Source organism: Labrus bergylta, chromosome 7 (assembly GCF_963930695.1).
Source record: "Labrus bergylta chromosome 7, fLabBer1.1, whole genome shotgun sequence".
NCBI lineage: Eukaryota > Metazoa > Chordata > Actinopteri > Labriformes > Labridae > Labrus > Labrus bergylta.
In genome coordinates this window covers 6,067,455-6,085,305 of record NC_089201.1, presented here as the reverse complement: position 1 = coordinate 6,085,305, position 17,851 = coordinate 6,067,455, and the positions used below count along the sequence as shown (strand labels likewise).

Sequence of the window (17,851 nt, the reverse complement as noted above, 5' to 3'; positions counted from 1 at the left end):
GCCTCTGTGTGAACTGACGGGACATGGCAGGAAACATCAGCCTGTCCTCTCACAGAGGATCTCAATTAGTCAGAGCTGAAGAATCACTTCTTTTACATCCATCAGTCTTCCTCTACATGCTCATCTCTGTTCTGTTTTTGGCTCCATTGTCCTCCTCTACCCTCGCAGCACTTATCTGCATCTCAGTGAGCCACAGTATGACGAAGCGCACAGCACACCCTCGCTGGCAAACCGCCTGCATCTCTAACTATCTCTGTATGGCTCTGGCAAGAGTATTTGTCTGAGTGCCGACAGGCTTCCCTGTTTATCTGCATATCTGACTGGCTGTCTCCTCTCTTCTTGCAGTGTTTGTTTTGGTATTCTCTTCTTGTTGCCCTGAAAGCATGTTTAAGTGTTTTCTCCTCCTCTGTGTTTTGTTTGTCTGCCTACTTCTCCACCTCTCTGCCCTTGTGTTTGTATGGCTCAGTGTAAGCCACCCACTGAGACTGACACCTGACAATGCAACAAGAGTGGGAAAAAACACAGGTACACATCAGAATTCTGTGCAAGGTCATTGAGACATGACTGAAAGGACAAGTGGCTCACTCTTTTTTGGGGGGGAAATAAGTACAGCAGAGTCGAGGCGACAGTTCTGCCCACACACTCACACAGGTTTGCCAAAAAGTCAGTCGAGGACAACCTGGACTGAATCCACCTGTCAATCTGCTGCGTACCTTTGCAACTGGCCCAAAAATAAACCGCAGAGAGTTCCATGTGAATGCTCAGTTTGACTACAATATCAGACAAGAGGTAGCAAAGTCTCACGGTGTTCACAGTTAATGTGTGAGCAGCGAGCAACAGATTGTTCTGATGCAGCATTGCTGTGATTAACACACCAAATAACTCACAGCGAGTTTGTTTTAATGCTGCTGGTTTAACAACAGCAGCACTGACACGAGATGCCAACTCTTCATGGCAGGACTCCCAGAATCAGAAATGATTGCGAAGAAAAGCCTGAAGGAAGGAAGGCAGGTCTGTGAAGTGTGATGTAACGGCCTAAATATCTGTGATGCAACTATCATTCTGTGCACGGAGACAAGCTTTGATTTTTCCTATATGACTATATTTTTAGGGATATAAAGAAAAGAGTAGAACAAGTGTAGCTTTAGCATTTCATGTTTTGTGTTAGACGGATGCATAACAACTGAATGGCTGATTTTGTCATGTGAAGAATCATAAACATGCAGAGAACACCCACACATACACTTTAGACTTTTTATAGACTGTTGATCTGCTCACTGTATTTTGTACTTTTCCCTTGTGAAGTCTTCCAGATGCAACCTGTTCAGTCCTGTGTTATAAATAACTACATGGAGACATTAATATATAATAATAATAACTACATGACATGCTGGCCATGTTATCTGTATCGTGTTATACAAACATTAGTCCTAACTCACTTAGACTATTGTCCAGCAGTGTGGTCAAGTGCATCAAATAAAAATTACAGTTAGTCCAGAACAGAGCTGCAAGACGGGCGCTGAACTGTGACAGAAGAGCTAATATCACTAAAATGCACTTAACTTTAGGTCGGTCATTAGTGAAAGAAAGGACGATGATTTCTCTGCTTTGCTTTTTCAGAAATATTTAACCATCTAAAATGCCAAATACTTTGTTTAATCAATTGTTTTTTAGCTGTAATGGTCATGATTTCAATACTAGGCATGCTTCAAGAGGTTGTTTTACACTTCCACCCTCAAACACTAACGCAAGACAACGTACTGTTTTGTATGGAGGCATGAAGATGTGGAATGATCTTCCATCAGAAATGACCATTCTTACCAGTAAAGCTGTTTTTAAAAAGAGATTGAATAATTACCTAGTGTCAATGAAACTCTCGTGAACTTATCAATTGTAATACCAATGTTTGATAATAGCGTAGAATTTCTATGTATATGTGTATGTATGAAACCCTGACCTTCGGGTTTAGAGACGAGCCCCTCTGCAAGCTCAAGTCCATTTACCATGGCGGACACACAGCACAAATCCTCCAGGCGTAGAGACGCGGCACAAAGCTCTGCTGCTCACTTGTTGTCTTGATTAAGACTGCACCTCCAAAGGGTTTATTTATTAAACAGTATATCTTTGAACTCATGACTGCGACATACTGATGGAGGAAAAATGTTTAAAAAGTGATGCCACCAGCCTGATATGCAACTCGAACTCGATGTGCAAAGCATTCTGGGATAGCTCGCAGCACACACCAGGCAGACAACCGGAGAGAGAGAGAGAGAAAGTGGGGAACTACATGCGGGAAAGGAGCCGCAGGTCGGACTCCAACACAAGCCGCCCACTAGGAGGACTACAGCCTCTGTTCATGGGACGCAAGCACTAACGGCTAAGCTACAGACGCCCCAAGGCAGCACTTTTTAAACAGCTTTTGTCTATTATTATGTCAAATCATGAATTTACAGTCTTTGTACGAATGCTAAGATGCATTGTTTAAAACTTTTATCTTTTCCTGTGAACTGTAAACACAAAACCCAGATTTCTAATTCCACAAACACAATACCTCTGATTCTTCTAGTAAAATAAAAAATCAAATCAAAACAGTTTCACTGAGCTTGGAATCAAACAGTGTTTTCACATCAGACACACAGCAGTCAGAATGAAAACCCCACTGTGCAGGCGTTACACACATCAACAAACAGAGAACACAGAGGTCAGGGGTCGCCACAGAAAAAAGACACTGAGTGAGTGCGTAAGTGTGTGAGTAAAGTGCTTAAAAATTACTGAAAATGCAGTTTCATTTTCCAAAATAAATATTCAAGGAACAAAAACGTTTGCACACCTGGACAGATGCATGAGAGAGAAGACTCCTGCACACTGTCGTCTGCTCTTTCAGTTCCAGAATTGACTGTATTGCTTCCCAACGTCGCAGGACGCCGACCTTCATCGGGTTGATTCATCATCAGAATCAACCTGAGGAAGAAGAGCCGAGAGCCCAAATGTTTTGAAGCAGTAAATCTTGGGAGTGCAGGTGCAGACAACAACATGCAGGAATCTTTTTGTTTTTCTAGTTTTTTCTTTATTCATGACTCATTCCCAGTTTATCGAATGAGTGTGATTTTATCTTTCCGCCTCAGCATCGTGCCTTCCTGCTTGATCAGATTCGAGGACTTCATCCACACCACATGCAGTGTTCCCTGTTCCTCCTCTGACTCTCAGATTGTCTCCGTCTGTCTTTGAGATCAACCTCCATCTCGCTCCTTCCCTCTGCACCAGTTAATTTTGGTTTAATCACACTATTAGTACCGGGTAAGTGTTTTCAGGCGTGAGTCATTGTGTGTAAACTGTGACACCTGTGCTGTGATCGTGTTTGACTTCTGCCACCTGTGGTTACCGTTATTCACCACAAGTGCATCACAGTGCAAAACGTTTTTTAGTGAGGGAGAATGTGTTGAAAATAAAGATTGAATGAGAGTCGCAAAGTGTATGAAACTGTTTCAGAGTTTTGCAAAAAGAGTGATTCCTTCAATCAATGGGTTGAGGCCACTGACAGCTTGGTTCAGAGAGCATGATTTAGGCTGTTTAATGTAGGTAATGAACCTCTGTGTGGTGCTTCTTTTATTCAAAAGACTCCTCAGTTCAAACAACAAGGGAGCCGCAGACAGTGGCGTTTCTAGAGTCTGTTGGGGCCCTTGGCAAAAATTCATCAGGGGCCCCTCCGACAAGCATTCATCACCATTATGTCTTTCAATGTCCCCACGCCTACTCCGCTTCCACCTTTCTCTCTTTCTTTATTTCACTCCCAGACGGATAATTCCTCTTCATTTTCCTTCTGTGACTTTCATTGACAAGTTTTGGTTTTCAAAGGAGGAGAAGTGCTGTCAGATGGGCCCCCCTTAGGGAGGTAAATGGTAAATGGTAAATGGACTTGAGCTTATAAAGCGCTTTTCTAGTCTTCTGACTTCTCAAAGCGCTTTTACACTTCATGTCACACCTACACATTCACACACTGATGGTAGAGGTCACTGTGTAGTATCATCCATCAGAAGTAACTAATCCCATTCATACACCGCCAAGCAGCGGGAGCAATGCAGGGTTAAGTGTCTTGCCCAAGAACACATCGGACATGTTGCCCAGCTGGGGATCGAACCCTCGACCATCCGGAGAGACGACAACTCTACCAACTGAGCCACAGCCGCCCCTTGATCGGCTGTCGTTGGAAAAGTTGCTTATTTTGAGCCTCTGCTGTGGTTTAAAGTTTGTCAGCCCTTGGGGCCCCCCCCCCCCCGCCCTACTGGCCTGGGGCCCCAAGCAGTTGCCGCCCGTAACTATTGACAAACTGCAGACACCACAGCCCGCCCACCTGCTGCAGATACACAGCAATGCTGACCAGAAAGCAAAGTCAGGTGACCGCTAAGTAAGACAGAGGGAGGGATGATTGGGATGTAAAAGAAAGACCTGACTGTATAAATGTACTCACACAGGCTGGGAGAACTCCGGGGCCTCATCGTTGATGTTCGCCATCCTCACACGGACCGTGGCTGTGCCGGAGTGAGGCTCATCACCGCTGTCTGTCGCCATCACCACAAACTCATACAGATGGTTACGCCTCTCGTAGTCCAGCCGCCCCGCGGGGAAAACGGTCCCATGGGGTGAAATGCTGAAGTCGGGGCTGAGGGTGTAATAGGTGAGCTCGGCGTTTAACCCCGAGTCACAGTCTGTGGCCAAAACTGCAGGAGGGAAGACATCACAGCAAGACCATCAATTTACAGTTTAATGAGCGGATGAGACGCTATCAGCTGATGAATATGTTGACAACTGTGTACATCATTATCTTTTTATGGCCTTGCTAAACATGTAATAGATCATAAGCTGTGACAGATACAATTACCAGCACACACACTGTGCAGTGTCCCTCTGGAATAATCTCTGCAGAAATGAGCTTAAAGACTGAAAAAAACTAACAAATGCAACAAACACACGCCAGTGTTTTCTGCATGCGGTGTTTGGAAATCATTTTTTTATTTTGAAGTAATTACACAGAAAAACAGACTATGGATTTATTTATAATGTGTGATGAGATTTCTTTCCCAGACTGCAGCCACAAATATCGACACCCTCGGCTGCTCAGCTAATTTAAGTGTAAGTTTGTTGGATTTCACTTTAGCTCATTTTTCCTCAAACAGCCCCCGAAGCTCACAACTCTTTTTATGATGCATATTCTTTTGATGTGTTTATTTCCTCTGAGTCAAACATTAGCACAGACGCTCCAGTGCATCTCAAGGCTTCAATCTCCCTCCATCTAAATGTCTCATATTAAAGATGATGACTGTTCATTTACAGTATAATATTTGTATAGATGGTTTAGTGTGATCGGTTCGTTGCAGGTCAAATAAAATATAATAGAAAAATATTCCCTCAATCTCTCAAGTGGCTTATCTGTTATGTCTTCTTTTCTGTATAAAAAAAATGGACAACAACACAGCTCCCTGTAAGTGAAGCCAAAACGTTTGGAGCTCCCCCTGCTGACTGGCTGCAGTATAGGTCACAAGCTCGGCTCACTCATAATAAATATTCCCTGTCAGCTGGAGGTCTTTTCTGTTGAGGGTTACTGTCCCTTTTAAAATGTTGTGGTAACTGCCCTTTAAGAAAATTGTTGTAATCGGCCTGCGGCTGTGATTTCACAGTGCAAGTGTGTGTAAGTGTGTGCAGTCGTACGACTCTGGTCGGGAGCAGCAGAACGGGCTGTGATTGGCCTTCGTGATCCCTGTATACTGAACAGCAAATGACACGTGATCCGACTGAAATCTAGCCAAAAACCTAAATCAGTCTTGCAGCTCAGAAGGGTCAGGTCAGAAGGGGGCATCAGTAGTCTAGCGGTTTGTTCGCGCACAATGTAGAGTTCTGTAATCCTCCAAGCGAGCGGCCCCGGTTAGAATTTGGCCTGTGGCTTCTTTTCCCGTATCTCAACCCTCTCTCTCCCCCTCTCCAGGTTTCAGACTCTATCCACTGTCCTGTCTCTAAATAAAGGCGTAAAAGGCCAAAAATAATAACATTGATCGTCGCCTTCAAACTGACAAGAATCAGTTGAGGGACCTTTGACCTTTGATCAGGAAGTTGAATGAGTGTTGTATGTTAAGGAAGGGGCGGGACTCCATGGGCCGATCTCTACTGCACAGACTCTGACTCCAAGTGTCAGGTTGAGGTGGTATTATGGCTTCACTTTTGTACAATGGCAGGAGAAGAGAACGTGTTGTCCATCTTTATATACAGTCAATGTTCTTTACAAATAACCAAAGTTGGTAGCTTTTGTTATTCTTTTGTAAGTTATTCTTTTGTAAAATGTTTGATTGTGCCTTTTCACAGATTAATGTCAGATGGCATTTTTAAGGTAATTTCACTCTTTTCATCAATTCATTGGTTATCCATGCAGCCCCACACATGAAGAAATTAACACATTTTTCTCTCTATTTGCAGATTTTCACCCTTTGATCTGAATTGTTGGAGCATTCTGGGCTTCTAATGTGAGCTAGAGTCTATTCATAGCAAAAAGATCTAACTTTCCCTTTGCTGGCTCTTTCAGAACACTTCCCATCTCTGCTTTCTCTACCTTGGATCTCTCCACCGCTGGGCTCTTTCTTCCGTACCGCTCGTTTGAGTCTCTCTTCGTGTTGCTCTGGTTTATATCGGGTGCTGTTTTCTCTGACTGCCGGTTCTGCTGTGCCAACAATTTCAACCGCTCCAGGCTGTGTGTTTGAATGTTTTCAGATTAAATTTGTTCCATTTTTCTCACCCAGAATCCACTGGGAACTATCCCCTAGTTTGAGATTCCCACGAATCATCTGCCGCCTACCATTGGGGAGGGACGCCCCACAAAGAGGAAGCATTTGACAAGAACTAACCAACACAGGGTGGAAAGGTGAGAACGAGGAGATACTTTTGTGTTTATGGATCTGTGGTGTTGGCCAAGAGAGCCCGTTAAATTGTGAGTAAAATAGAAAAAACTGTGGGACATCTAAAATCCTGTTGAGGTACTTTTCTGTCTTTGGCTGGAGCTAAATATCACACAGGATATTCAAGTTACAGAATCCGAAAATAAACCTGATTTCCAAGATTGCAAACACATTTTTTTTATGCAGCAAACATGAAAAGATGTCAGCGAAGGAGGCAGAAATAAAAACCTTTGAATACAATCCTCTGTATGCACAATATGTTACTGTACATGTTTTGCCTCCAGCACTAAATGTGATATCCATAAGGAAGCTTCATGCAGTTACAGACACGGATACATATATAAATCCAGGAATCTGTGTGTGTGTGTGTGTGTGTGTGTGTGTGTGTGTGTGTGTGTGTGTGTGTGTGTGTGTGTGTGTGTGTGTGTGTGTGTGTGTGTGTGTGTGTGTGTTCGTTAGTCGATTTTCTACACAGCCATTCGTCCGATTAACATCAGACTTGGCAGGTGTGTTACTGTGGACCCAAAGAAGTGCAGCGCTGATTGTGAAGTTTACACAAGCTCATATTGTTGCTAAAACCCATGCACAGAAGGAGACTCGCCCAAGGAAAAGTTTATTTAGGTCGCTGAGTGGACGGGACGGAACACACTGTACATTGCAAAGTTTACCGTTTCGACTTGCTAAATAGAGGCTATCTTTACGGTCCCCCTTTCTGTTTGACTATTACACGTTAGTTAACCGTTGTTAACAAAAATCACTCAGCCACTGCTGTGCAACTTAGTTACCTAGGTAACGTTACTCTGCACTAGGCATGTCATGTCATTTTGTGTGATTTTGCGGAAACAACACACACAGCACATGCGCAGGAGACTGGCCTAAGGCAATATTATGTACAGTATAGGTACACATTAGCTATTCCCTTGATTCAAAGATCATTTTGGCTCCTTGGCTGACCACAGAACTTCACGTTGCCCCTAGCCAATCCTGATCAGCCACATTCAACACATCATAAACAAACATTCTGAATGGGCAATGCACTAGTATAGTAAATAAAACATCAAAACAAATACATGCTGCAAACACAGCATGCGTTTAGATTGAGGTAATTGGAGCATGATCTCAGCTCTAAAGCATCTATTAGTTTATTTCAGTTGGAAAAAATGTAAAACTTTACGTGTCAATGCAACGACTCGAGGTCTGAGCAGCACCTGCGTGAAGTACATCTGCTGTTTTCTGTGCAAAAAGTGACTTTTTAAATAGTTTCTCTCCACAATGCAAAAAGAAACAGATGGATGTGAAATATGGGGTCAGCGGAGTCTCACCCTGCAGCAGAGACGTTGCCGTGGTTACAGTCTCGGGGACACCATCCACACTGTAGATGGATTGGAGGAACTCTGGGACACAATCATTCTCATCCGTTATCAACACCTGAACCTGATTAGGGTCAAAGTGAGAGGAGGAGAGGAGAGGAGAGGAGAGGAGAGGAGAGGAGAGGAGAGGAGGAGAAAAAACAGAAGAAATCAGAGAAGATGCTAAATTAGCTTCTCTATAATAACCCTCAAAACCAGGAGACAACCATAGCACATTTTCTGCACAGGAAGCTGACCAAAAAAATTGAATCTAAATTGCATTTTATAGTTTCTCGGGTTGCCAGTTCCCCACATTCTTTATCTTCCACTTCATGACTTCCCGAGTCAAAAATAGAAATGTTCCGAGCATGTGTGTGTTTTCGACAAAGGCCCTTAGCTGCCCTGCGCCCTACGAGCTCCCTGTCACCACTGTGTGTAAAGTGTGAAGTGACAGCTGAGTAATAGTCCTGAAATAGCTGGGATAGGTTTTCCCAGGCTTCATCTCCAACCCCACAACGTCGACTGAGCAGAGGGAGATTTCTCTCCAGCTAAATCTGTGGTGCGGAGTGAGCGCCTGACATGATAATTGGGTAACAAAATCTTTGAATTAATAATTTAAGAACACTGAATTCATGCATAGTTGATCGAGACATATTCGTTTGTGAATTCACTTTTTTCGGATTGAGAGTTCTCACAGCCTCAAAGTGTTTGTTCATCACACTCTCAGCGAAAGAAGCTCTTCCTAAGACGAAATACAGAAACACGGGACGAGCAGGAGAAAAATAAAAATCCCTTTGTCCTCAGGTCCACTTGTTAACATCTCAAAAGCATTCAGCCATGTAGACAGCACCCGAGACTGCTGCTTCTTCTGCGTGGTCACGGCCGAGTAGTGTGGGGTCAACAGGTCAGCTCTGAGATCAGATCATTGCAGGTAAACGCAGCCTTGTCACTCGAAAATGAGCCACAACATAAAGGTGAAAACAGGTCTGTCTGCTCGCTCCTAGAGAGTCCAGTGGGAGAGAGAAAAGTGGTGCGATTCTGAGCAGCAAAGCAGATTTATTTATCAAGCTTCCACTCAGCAGCAAGAGTAAAGGTTTGTGTGACAGCTGCAATAATAAAACATCACTGTGGACCGCAGCTTTGGGCTCAGTTGACCCTGTCTTTTCTCTGACTCATGTTTCAGCTTCTCTCTCTCTCTCTCTCTCTCTCTCTCTCTCTCTCTCTCTCTCTCTCTCTCTCTCTCTCTCTCTCTCTCTCTCTCTCTCTCTCTCTCTCTCTCTCTCTCTCTCTCTCTCTCTCTCTCTCTCTCTCTCTCACCTCTGTGGCCGTGCTCAGGCTGCCGGCCTCCTCGCTGGCTCGCACCATCAGCAGGTACCGCCGCTGGTCGCTCTCGTAATCCAACGTCCTGGTCAGGCTGATCTCTCCCGTCTCCTGCCGGATACTGAACAGGCTGCTGGGATTGATCAGCAGGCTGTAGCTGATTGGCTGCTTTTGGAAGGAAATGGCAAACACCACCAGGAAGCTGCAGGACAAAAAGGACATAAATGAAAGAAAAGTCTTTACTGTTTGATTTTAGATGCACACATGTTAGATTAAAATCGAATCCTCTCCTCCTGCAGCAGCAGTGCGCAGTAATGGAATCAATGCCTGTACGGCTCATTGACTGTGCGCCGTCAATCAGTGCTTGTCAGTGCTGTGTAATAATATCACACTATTATGCAGATATCAGTGTTTGTTTTTGTGGTTAAGGGAGTTTGTCTTCCTCTAATGACGTGTGATAATATCTCAATTCATGCTCCAGTGCATCGGTGTGACCACATGAATATTCATCGACATGAATCATCACAGGTACAGCGTTCTGAAATTGACACCTCAGACAGGAGTGTGTCTGCATGCATGCTGCAGTTATTTTAGGAGCTGCTTGTGCCGAGGATTAAATATTTCAGTTGGTTTAATTGTTACAAAGCGGGATACTAAATCTCCTGTCACTGAATGATTATGATCCCAGTGTTTACAAATACGAGGCACACTGACAGTATTATTTATATTTCCTTCTTCCTTTTATTGTTTTCTTCAGAATCAGACGATCTCTTCGAGATACCGCAGCAACAATAAAGAATCTGACAGAGTGTTTGGTGATAGCCACATGGGAATAAATCACATTTGAATAAAATGTCCCAAAGAAACTGTCTCACTGCGAAAAGAACAAGACATCAGTAAGACAACACATGAGTTTCATTTCAGCTGAAAAGGATAAATATTGTCGCATGATGCCGGAGTGAGCTGCAAATGTGAACGCAAAAAGCGTCATTTTTCACTGTGACTCTACGCGGGATTCTTCCTGCCGGCCCGCTAGTACATTTTCTGCCTGAAGTCCGGGTGAGTGGATGTGAGAACACAGCTGGAAATATTCAGGAAATATTCACCAGGGAGGGGGGGGGATTACCTTCATCCTCCTCCTCACTTACAAATCACTGCTCAGCTCCCCCCCCCCACCAACCAGAATTGCCAAACTTTGGTTTTCACAGCAAAAATGCATGCAACGCTCTGCATGGCAACAAGAATGAGTGCTGTCAAATGGGCCCCCATGAGGGAGGTTTCCTGCTGTTGTTGCAAAATTTCCACAATTTAGGCCACTGCTTTGGTTTGCGTTTGTTAGCCTGAGCGCCTCGGCCCTTTGCATGTCATCCCCCTCTTTCTCCTTCCAACATTTCCTCTATCTCTTCAGCTGTCCTGTCTTCCCCCAATTTTTCTTTTTCTCCCTGCTTATTTGTGTATGTGTACATGTGTGGCACTCACGGCTGTCCTTCCGGCGTGTTCTCTGGGATGGAGATGGCGTAGCTGCTGTTGGTGAACTGCGGTGCTCTGGCTCCTGCGACCACAGAGAGCATGGCGGGGGCGCTGCGGCTGCCCGGGCCGTCCAGAGCCACCACGCTTAACAAGTACTCCCTGTCCCTCTGCAGCAGCAGGCCTGTGGTCACCACCTGGCCCGTCTTCTTGTCCACTGCAAAACAGCCGTCACCGCCTGCAGGGAAATACAATTACAATATTTTTACAGAAGCAGATCCAAACCAATCCAAGCCAAGATCTGCCTGCCGGAATACTAATGCCAGCCAAATCACATTGTGAAATAGGTGAGTCTGTCTTGCTGGGTTTGATTAGTGCAGCGCTACATCTTTTGTATGTATGGTTTGATTCATGTCCAAAAGATTAAAACACAATCTTTCTGTGCAGCTCATTTATTTATCAAAACATTGAATCAGTGTAGGATTAAAAATGATTTAAACTAAATGTTGTTAACATTTGTTACCTTTATAAGAGCAATCTGTGTTCCTCATAGTCTGTTCATGACATGAGGATTAAGAGATATAAAACATCTTTATTAAAATGACTCCTTAATGGCTGTTTCTGTATTCAGGCGGTATGGCACACATTCAACAGTGACTTTAAGCTGAATTTGCATTTCCATGACTCCATTTGGCAGACGCTTTTGTCCACAGCGATGTACAAATTAGGTCTGATCCGGGCCACAATAGGAGAAGCCGTGGAGAATAAATGTCTCAACGCTCGGCCCCGTGTTCCTGCAGATCTGCTGGCTGTTCTTATCACTGACCACAGAGCAGTTTGAATGGATTCGTTAGCCTTAGCCCACGGTAGCTCACTTTGTTTCAGCGACATACAGAAGCCAACAAGTTCAACTTTGAAAACCTTTCCACCTGTTGGAAGTCAAACAATGAAAATCCTTGAAGAAACATTTCCACTATCAGGTGCCTGGAAGGAGAGGAAGGATTGTGTTGTTTGTGAACGCGGCTGTGAGCTCGACACAGTCCTCTTTGTCAAAGTTTTCACATCATATCTTTATCACAATGATACACATCAGTAAAGCTTACAGAACGGAGATATGGTGAAGTCAATATCGGCTTTACTTTGTAACTAGACAACAGCCAGCGGTGGAAAAGAACGCTCATTCTCTCAAGTACAAGTCCAGATACTCGTCTAAAAAAAGAGACTGATAAAAGCTTCAGCAGTGCGGTGAGATGATTCCTGTTGTAAACCTTTTGCAGTCCAGGCTCAGAAAAGTTCTAACCAAAATGTGAGCCTGTTTACATGTGTGGTGATGACTGTGTCTGTCGTCTGACTGGATGTCATGAAAACCATCTCTCCTCTGTAACTACCTCTGAAGAGATGGGATCACTTCGTCCCTGCATTACGCCTCCACTATGTTCAGATTGATGGTGAAACGGGTGTCACATCACAGGGGCGTAAATATCACGGCTTAAAAACATCGATCTGAACTGGGCTTGTCTCTCTCTCACTTTCTTTTTGCCTGTTTTTCTCACTTTTTCCACCATGACACTCACAGCTGATATCTGTCCACCAATTAGTCTGGTTCTGTTCATGGTTTCTGACAGTAAAAGGCAGGGTTGGTAACCTTTTCCAGCTCCATTTTTTGACATTTGGGTTGAAATTGTTTTTAGGTCCTGACAGAAATTAATAACTCATGTTCTCTGAAAAAGGAACAATGAAAATCTGTCATCTGTATCAGTTTGTAAGTCTGTAAAAACTTCAACCAATGTCTGCCACGAGGTAACAATCTGATGAACCAATCACACGCCTCCCTGTCTCCCTGCTTGTTCTCTACCCCTTGCGTGATCTAGCCCACACTCAAAGCATGAGCTGAGGTCCGCTTCTGGAGTAATGGCGCTTGTGCATTTAAGTGAGGGGGCATGGTTTTAGAGAGAGCACAGAGGGGAGGGGGTACAGACGTAGCACTGAGGGAATGCTACTTTCACATGTCATGCTAGTTTCTGAACATTACCAACCCTGCCTTTAAGTGTTCTTGCTCGTGGTGGATTCATGTTGGGTCTCGGTAAATAATAAAAAAGTATGCTCTGGATTGAGGGAACCCCCGTCTGTGCAGTAAATACCACGGGGATAAATCAAACTTGTACAGTTACTTGATGGCTACATTTAAATATGCCCTGTGGAGTTTTCTTTTATCACCACACTGTATTGTTCGTATCCTTGGCCCTCACAGAACTCTGAAATAGACTCCCTTTTCAATGAAGGACTTCGCAGAAGCCAATTTTAAAAGTCTTTTGATATAATGTTAATGAAATATAGCTTTGAAAAAACTGAAGAATGCGTGACCTCAGACTTGAACTGATAAATCAATCAGTGTTTTATTGTCAGGAATGTTTAACTCTGCCCACATCTCCCTGCAAGCCAAACACACAACGGTGCTAAAGTAGAAGTAAATGAAAGTTTTTTTTCTTATAAGTAGATCTGTTGAAGACAAGAGCCTCACTTTTAATCCTTGTGTGGAACGACGTGCACAAAATCTCATAATTAAAATGGTTTTAATAACAGAGACAAGCTTATTTTTCTCTCGAGTAGAAGAAGAAAATCAGTGTGCAATGGAACCAGCAGGCAGATATATTTCACTAACATGCTGCTTATTTCACCTTAAAAAAAACAGATGCAGTTTAATCTCCGGCTTGCTTTCATTTCAGGACATAAATATTGTATTCATCTCTCTGCACATCTGCACAATGTGAAAACGTGTCGTGTTGGTCATCACCAGAAACAAGACAGGAAGTACGAGCTATTATCTTTTTAATGAACGCCTCCTGCTGAAGCTGCCTCAGAACATCACATCTCCTCACTAATTTAAAACTTCAGTTCACAGTGCTGGAAAAGAGGACAGAAGAACTCTTTAAATCCTGAGTGTGCACGCTGAAGAGTCCTCCAGTACTGAACTGGCATGAACTTAAAAGCATACCGGGTCAACAGTCTCACTGCAGGATTGTATCTTGAGACTGAGACTGTTTGTAAAGTTCTATAAATTAGTGAAATGCATGTCAGCAGGCTGCTTTAACTGTGCAAGACAAATGAGTGTAAGAGAGGATAAAAATAAGAAAATAGTCAGTTTTGCAAACATCTATTTTTGTTCAGCTGTTTGTCTCCGGTCTCTCTCGCAGACAAGATCCTGATCTCAACGAAAAAGCACAGTTCAAGAAAGAGAAACACAGAAATGTTTTGGAGCACACGTTGTTTATGTCTATGTTTAGAAGCTGCAGCCTGATTTTCATGCTCCCTGTTAATGTATCTATGCTTTTTTTTTAAATTTCATTTGCACCATCATTGTCGCTGGAAAACTGTAGGGATTTATCATCAGGTGTGTGTTGCATCCTTTGCATGCTTGTGCACGGACATGAGGTCACATACGCTGCACCTGCATGAGGTCACACATGCTGCACCTGCATGAGGTTGCACATTCTACACCTGCATGAGGTCACACAGGCTGCACATGCATGAGGTCACACACTGCACATGCATGAGGTCACACATTCTGCGCCTGCATGAGGTCACACACGCCGCACATGCATGAGGTCACACATTCTGCACCTGCATGAGGTCACACACGCTGCACGTGCATGAGGTCACTGCACATGCATGAGGTCACACATGCTGCACCTGCATGAGTTCGCACATTCTGCACCTGCATGAGGATGCACATGCTGCACGTGCATGTGATTTAAACCAAATGGGGGTAGCCTGTTAAATTATTACATTTAGCCCTACAAGTGGTTCAAATCAACATGGCACCTTTGAAGGAGTGGTTCTCAACAGGAGGTCAGGAACCCAAAGTGGGTCTCGGAGCTGTTTTCAGTGGGTCGTGAATGTGTGCCTGGAAAAAAGTAATTGTCTCAAACGTGTTCAATATTTTTGTTCTTCTGTTACATGTTTTTCTTGAAAGAAATCTCATTGGTTTAACAAAAAAAATGTTGTTGTGATTTGCTGGTGGGCCTTGAAGCCAGACCAGCTGAGATCTACTGCTTTAAAATAATTTCTTTCCATATTATCAGACCCTGTCTGTAACCCTCTGGCCTTTTCTTATCATTCAGTTCTTGATCTATTTAAGTGCTTTTGAACGTGTATGTACTTATGAATGTATGAAGTGCAGTCTTGTGGTGGTGTAGTCTAGCCTTTAGGGCTTCTCGTTGTTTTATTACCACCCTCACCTCTTTGGGACTCGGGCCAAAACAGACCTCAGCGCTCGCTTAATGTTTGCCTTGAGTCTGTTATCGTGGTCCACCTTAAGGAAACTATTATGGGACCTGTACGCCTGCAGTCTGCTGGCACATGGCACCTTTTCAAACCTCTGACTCTATGAACACAAAAAAATGTTTGTGACAGTTTGACGTATCAGCTTCACTCTGCAGCTCTGGAAACTGCTGTTTGCTGAAGGGGTGCTCGCACATTTTGACAAACTAGACTTGTACTGACAGGAAGTAAACTGCTGTGCTACAATCATCTGTTTGTACCAGTTCTTTGCTTTAAGAAAAGTGCAATATGGGAACTATTTTCAGCTGCAAGTGTAGCTCAGCTATGCGCTCTATATCACTTATATGAATTCTGTGCAGGACAAAGAAATAATAATAATCTCTATTTATAGACTGAATAAGAATGCAAAATCTACAGGTAAGTGTCAGAATTCTTGACCCCCATGGAAGCGTTTTGATATTTGTTTTAGAGAGCATTATTGTCCACTAACATTTTCCCCGGCGTTTGAGGAACTCAGGAAAACGCTCCATGTAGGGAGCAAAAGAGAACAAACCCAATCGGCAGTAATGCAACCATGGAAGCCATCGCAATCATTTAAAGGAAGAATGTGCAACAATTTACACGTAAATATATCAGAAATCATGTTTATCTTCTGTAAATGTGTCTCTGAGTCATGACTGTCTACAATGAGTGAGAAGCTCGAGTCCCGCTGGCTGTGTTGTTGTTAGAGCCGTGTTTACATGGACGGGACGGTCAGCTCCTCCCCTTGTGTATAAAAGATGTTTTAGTCAAGAACTAGAGAGAAGAAGAAGAACATACTCACTGATTATTTGGATGTTAGTAAGAGTTTTTAGATCACGCTCATTCTGTCTATTAACATGCAATGTGAAGCTACGAGCTAACTAAAGAGCGCTAACATTAGCATGCTAACACAACAATGCAGGACACAGGTGATTGTAGCTCATCTCAAGCCGAGGGGGGGGGAGAGCGGAGGCGGTGGAGGAGGTGTGGCCAAACGTTTGTTTTGGTTTCATGCTGGTGCTCAAGGGCGACATCTACTGGACTACAAAATCATGCATTCTTTCTTAAATATCGATGTTGCTTTAAAGGCTTTATATGCGATTTTTTGATCCATCATGAAACCAAAACAACTCGCGGTGGATTGTGGGTTAGCATGCTAATGCTAGTGATCTTTATTATGCTTGTATCTTCACACTGCATGTAAATTTACCTGAAATAAGCGTGATCTAGAAACACAGTTAAGCAGTGAGTACAGTATGTTATTCTTCTTTTCTCTAGTCCCTCAATTAAACAACTTTTATACATGAAGGGAGGAGTCAGCCGCAGTCCGGGCGATGTAAACAAACTGAAGATAGGACTCTGAAAACTCTGAAAACATCACAGACAGTGGGACTCGGGTGTTACACCCATTGTAGACAGTCATGACTCACAAAGTTATTTTCAGAGGATATACTTGATTTATATTATATTTAAGTGTGAAAAATTGCATATAAAGCCTTTAAATAGCTTTATATATATATATATATATATTTATTTTTGGGCTTTTTGTGCCTTTAATGGAGAGACATGACAGTGGACAGTGGTAGGGAATGACATGCGGGAAAGGAGCCACAGGTCATAGCCTCCATACTTGGGGCGCGCGCACTAACCACCAGCGCCCCTAAATAGCTTTTAGGGGCGGTTACATGAGGGTTACATGATGACTTGGAGAGCTGCTGCATCAGGTAACTGTAACATTTACACTATTCATGAGTGACAGGGTGGAGCATTTTCTTTATCATGTTTGTTGTTTGTGTCACGTACACAGTTCACATACTACTTCCTGTTTTTCTTAACACTTTTCCATGGGTTGACATTTTGAGGCGAAAACTCTCCAGTAAATTTACGAAGGTGTGAGAGGAAGCGAAAAAGACTTCAAAGTGTGTAAACAAGACTCCTTTTTTTTTATATTTCAAAATGGGCTTTACAAATGTTTTATGAGGAAGGAAATGCATTCAACACGTCTTAGGCCTCAAAGAAAGACATGGCGTGTGTAAACTCCTCTGGGCAGCGCTTAAATAAAAGATCAACTTTTTTCACTGCAGTTAAACACTGAAAAATGAGGTCAGACAGACTGACCTGGCACATCAAAAGGCCGCCTACAATCATCCTCTGAGGACTTAAGACTTAAAGACAAGATAAGAGGGTTAAATAAATACATGTGAAATCTTCAAATTGGGTCTAGATTACTTTGAGGGGAAACTATTCGGTATTTAATTTGAGCTTTCAGAGGTAAACCTCGGTGCTTACACGACTTCTTATCGTGTTCATACAGACCATGCAGGGTGCATTGTGGTAAATGTGGTTTACCTCACATCAGGCAGCTGTGCAACACACTAATGTGAGTCAAAGCAAAGTCTGTAGTGTTTTGTAAAGCCCCTTTAGCAAGATTAGCACATCCCCCCCATCTTTGACATGCCAGCAAACCTCTAT

The 17,851-nt window shown here is 43.3% G+C and overlaps 1 protein-coding gene across 1 annotated transcript in view; it reads right to left on the bottom strand.

Moving 5' to 3' along the window:
* The window catches only part of LOC109988318 (neural-cadherin-like), a 111,175-nt gene that overhangs the window by 60,643 nt on the left and 32,681 nt on the right, over positions 1 to 17,851 (bottom strand). Inside the window, exons 3-6 of the mRNA XM_020639767.3 lie at positions 11,090 to 11,315; positions 9,608 to 9,812; positions 8,264 to 8,375; positions 4,469 to 4,718 (exon numbers count right to left, since the gene is read on the bottom strand). Coding sequence (XP_020495423.2) covers positions 4,469 to 4,718; positions 8,264 to 8,375; positions 9,608 to 9,812; positions 11,090 to 11,315 — 793 coding nt within the window. The remainder of the gene's footprint in view (positions 1 to 4,468; positions 4,719 to 8,263; positions 8,376 to 9,607; positions 9,813 to 11,089; positions 11,316 to 17,851) is intronic.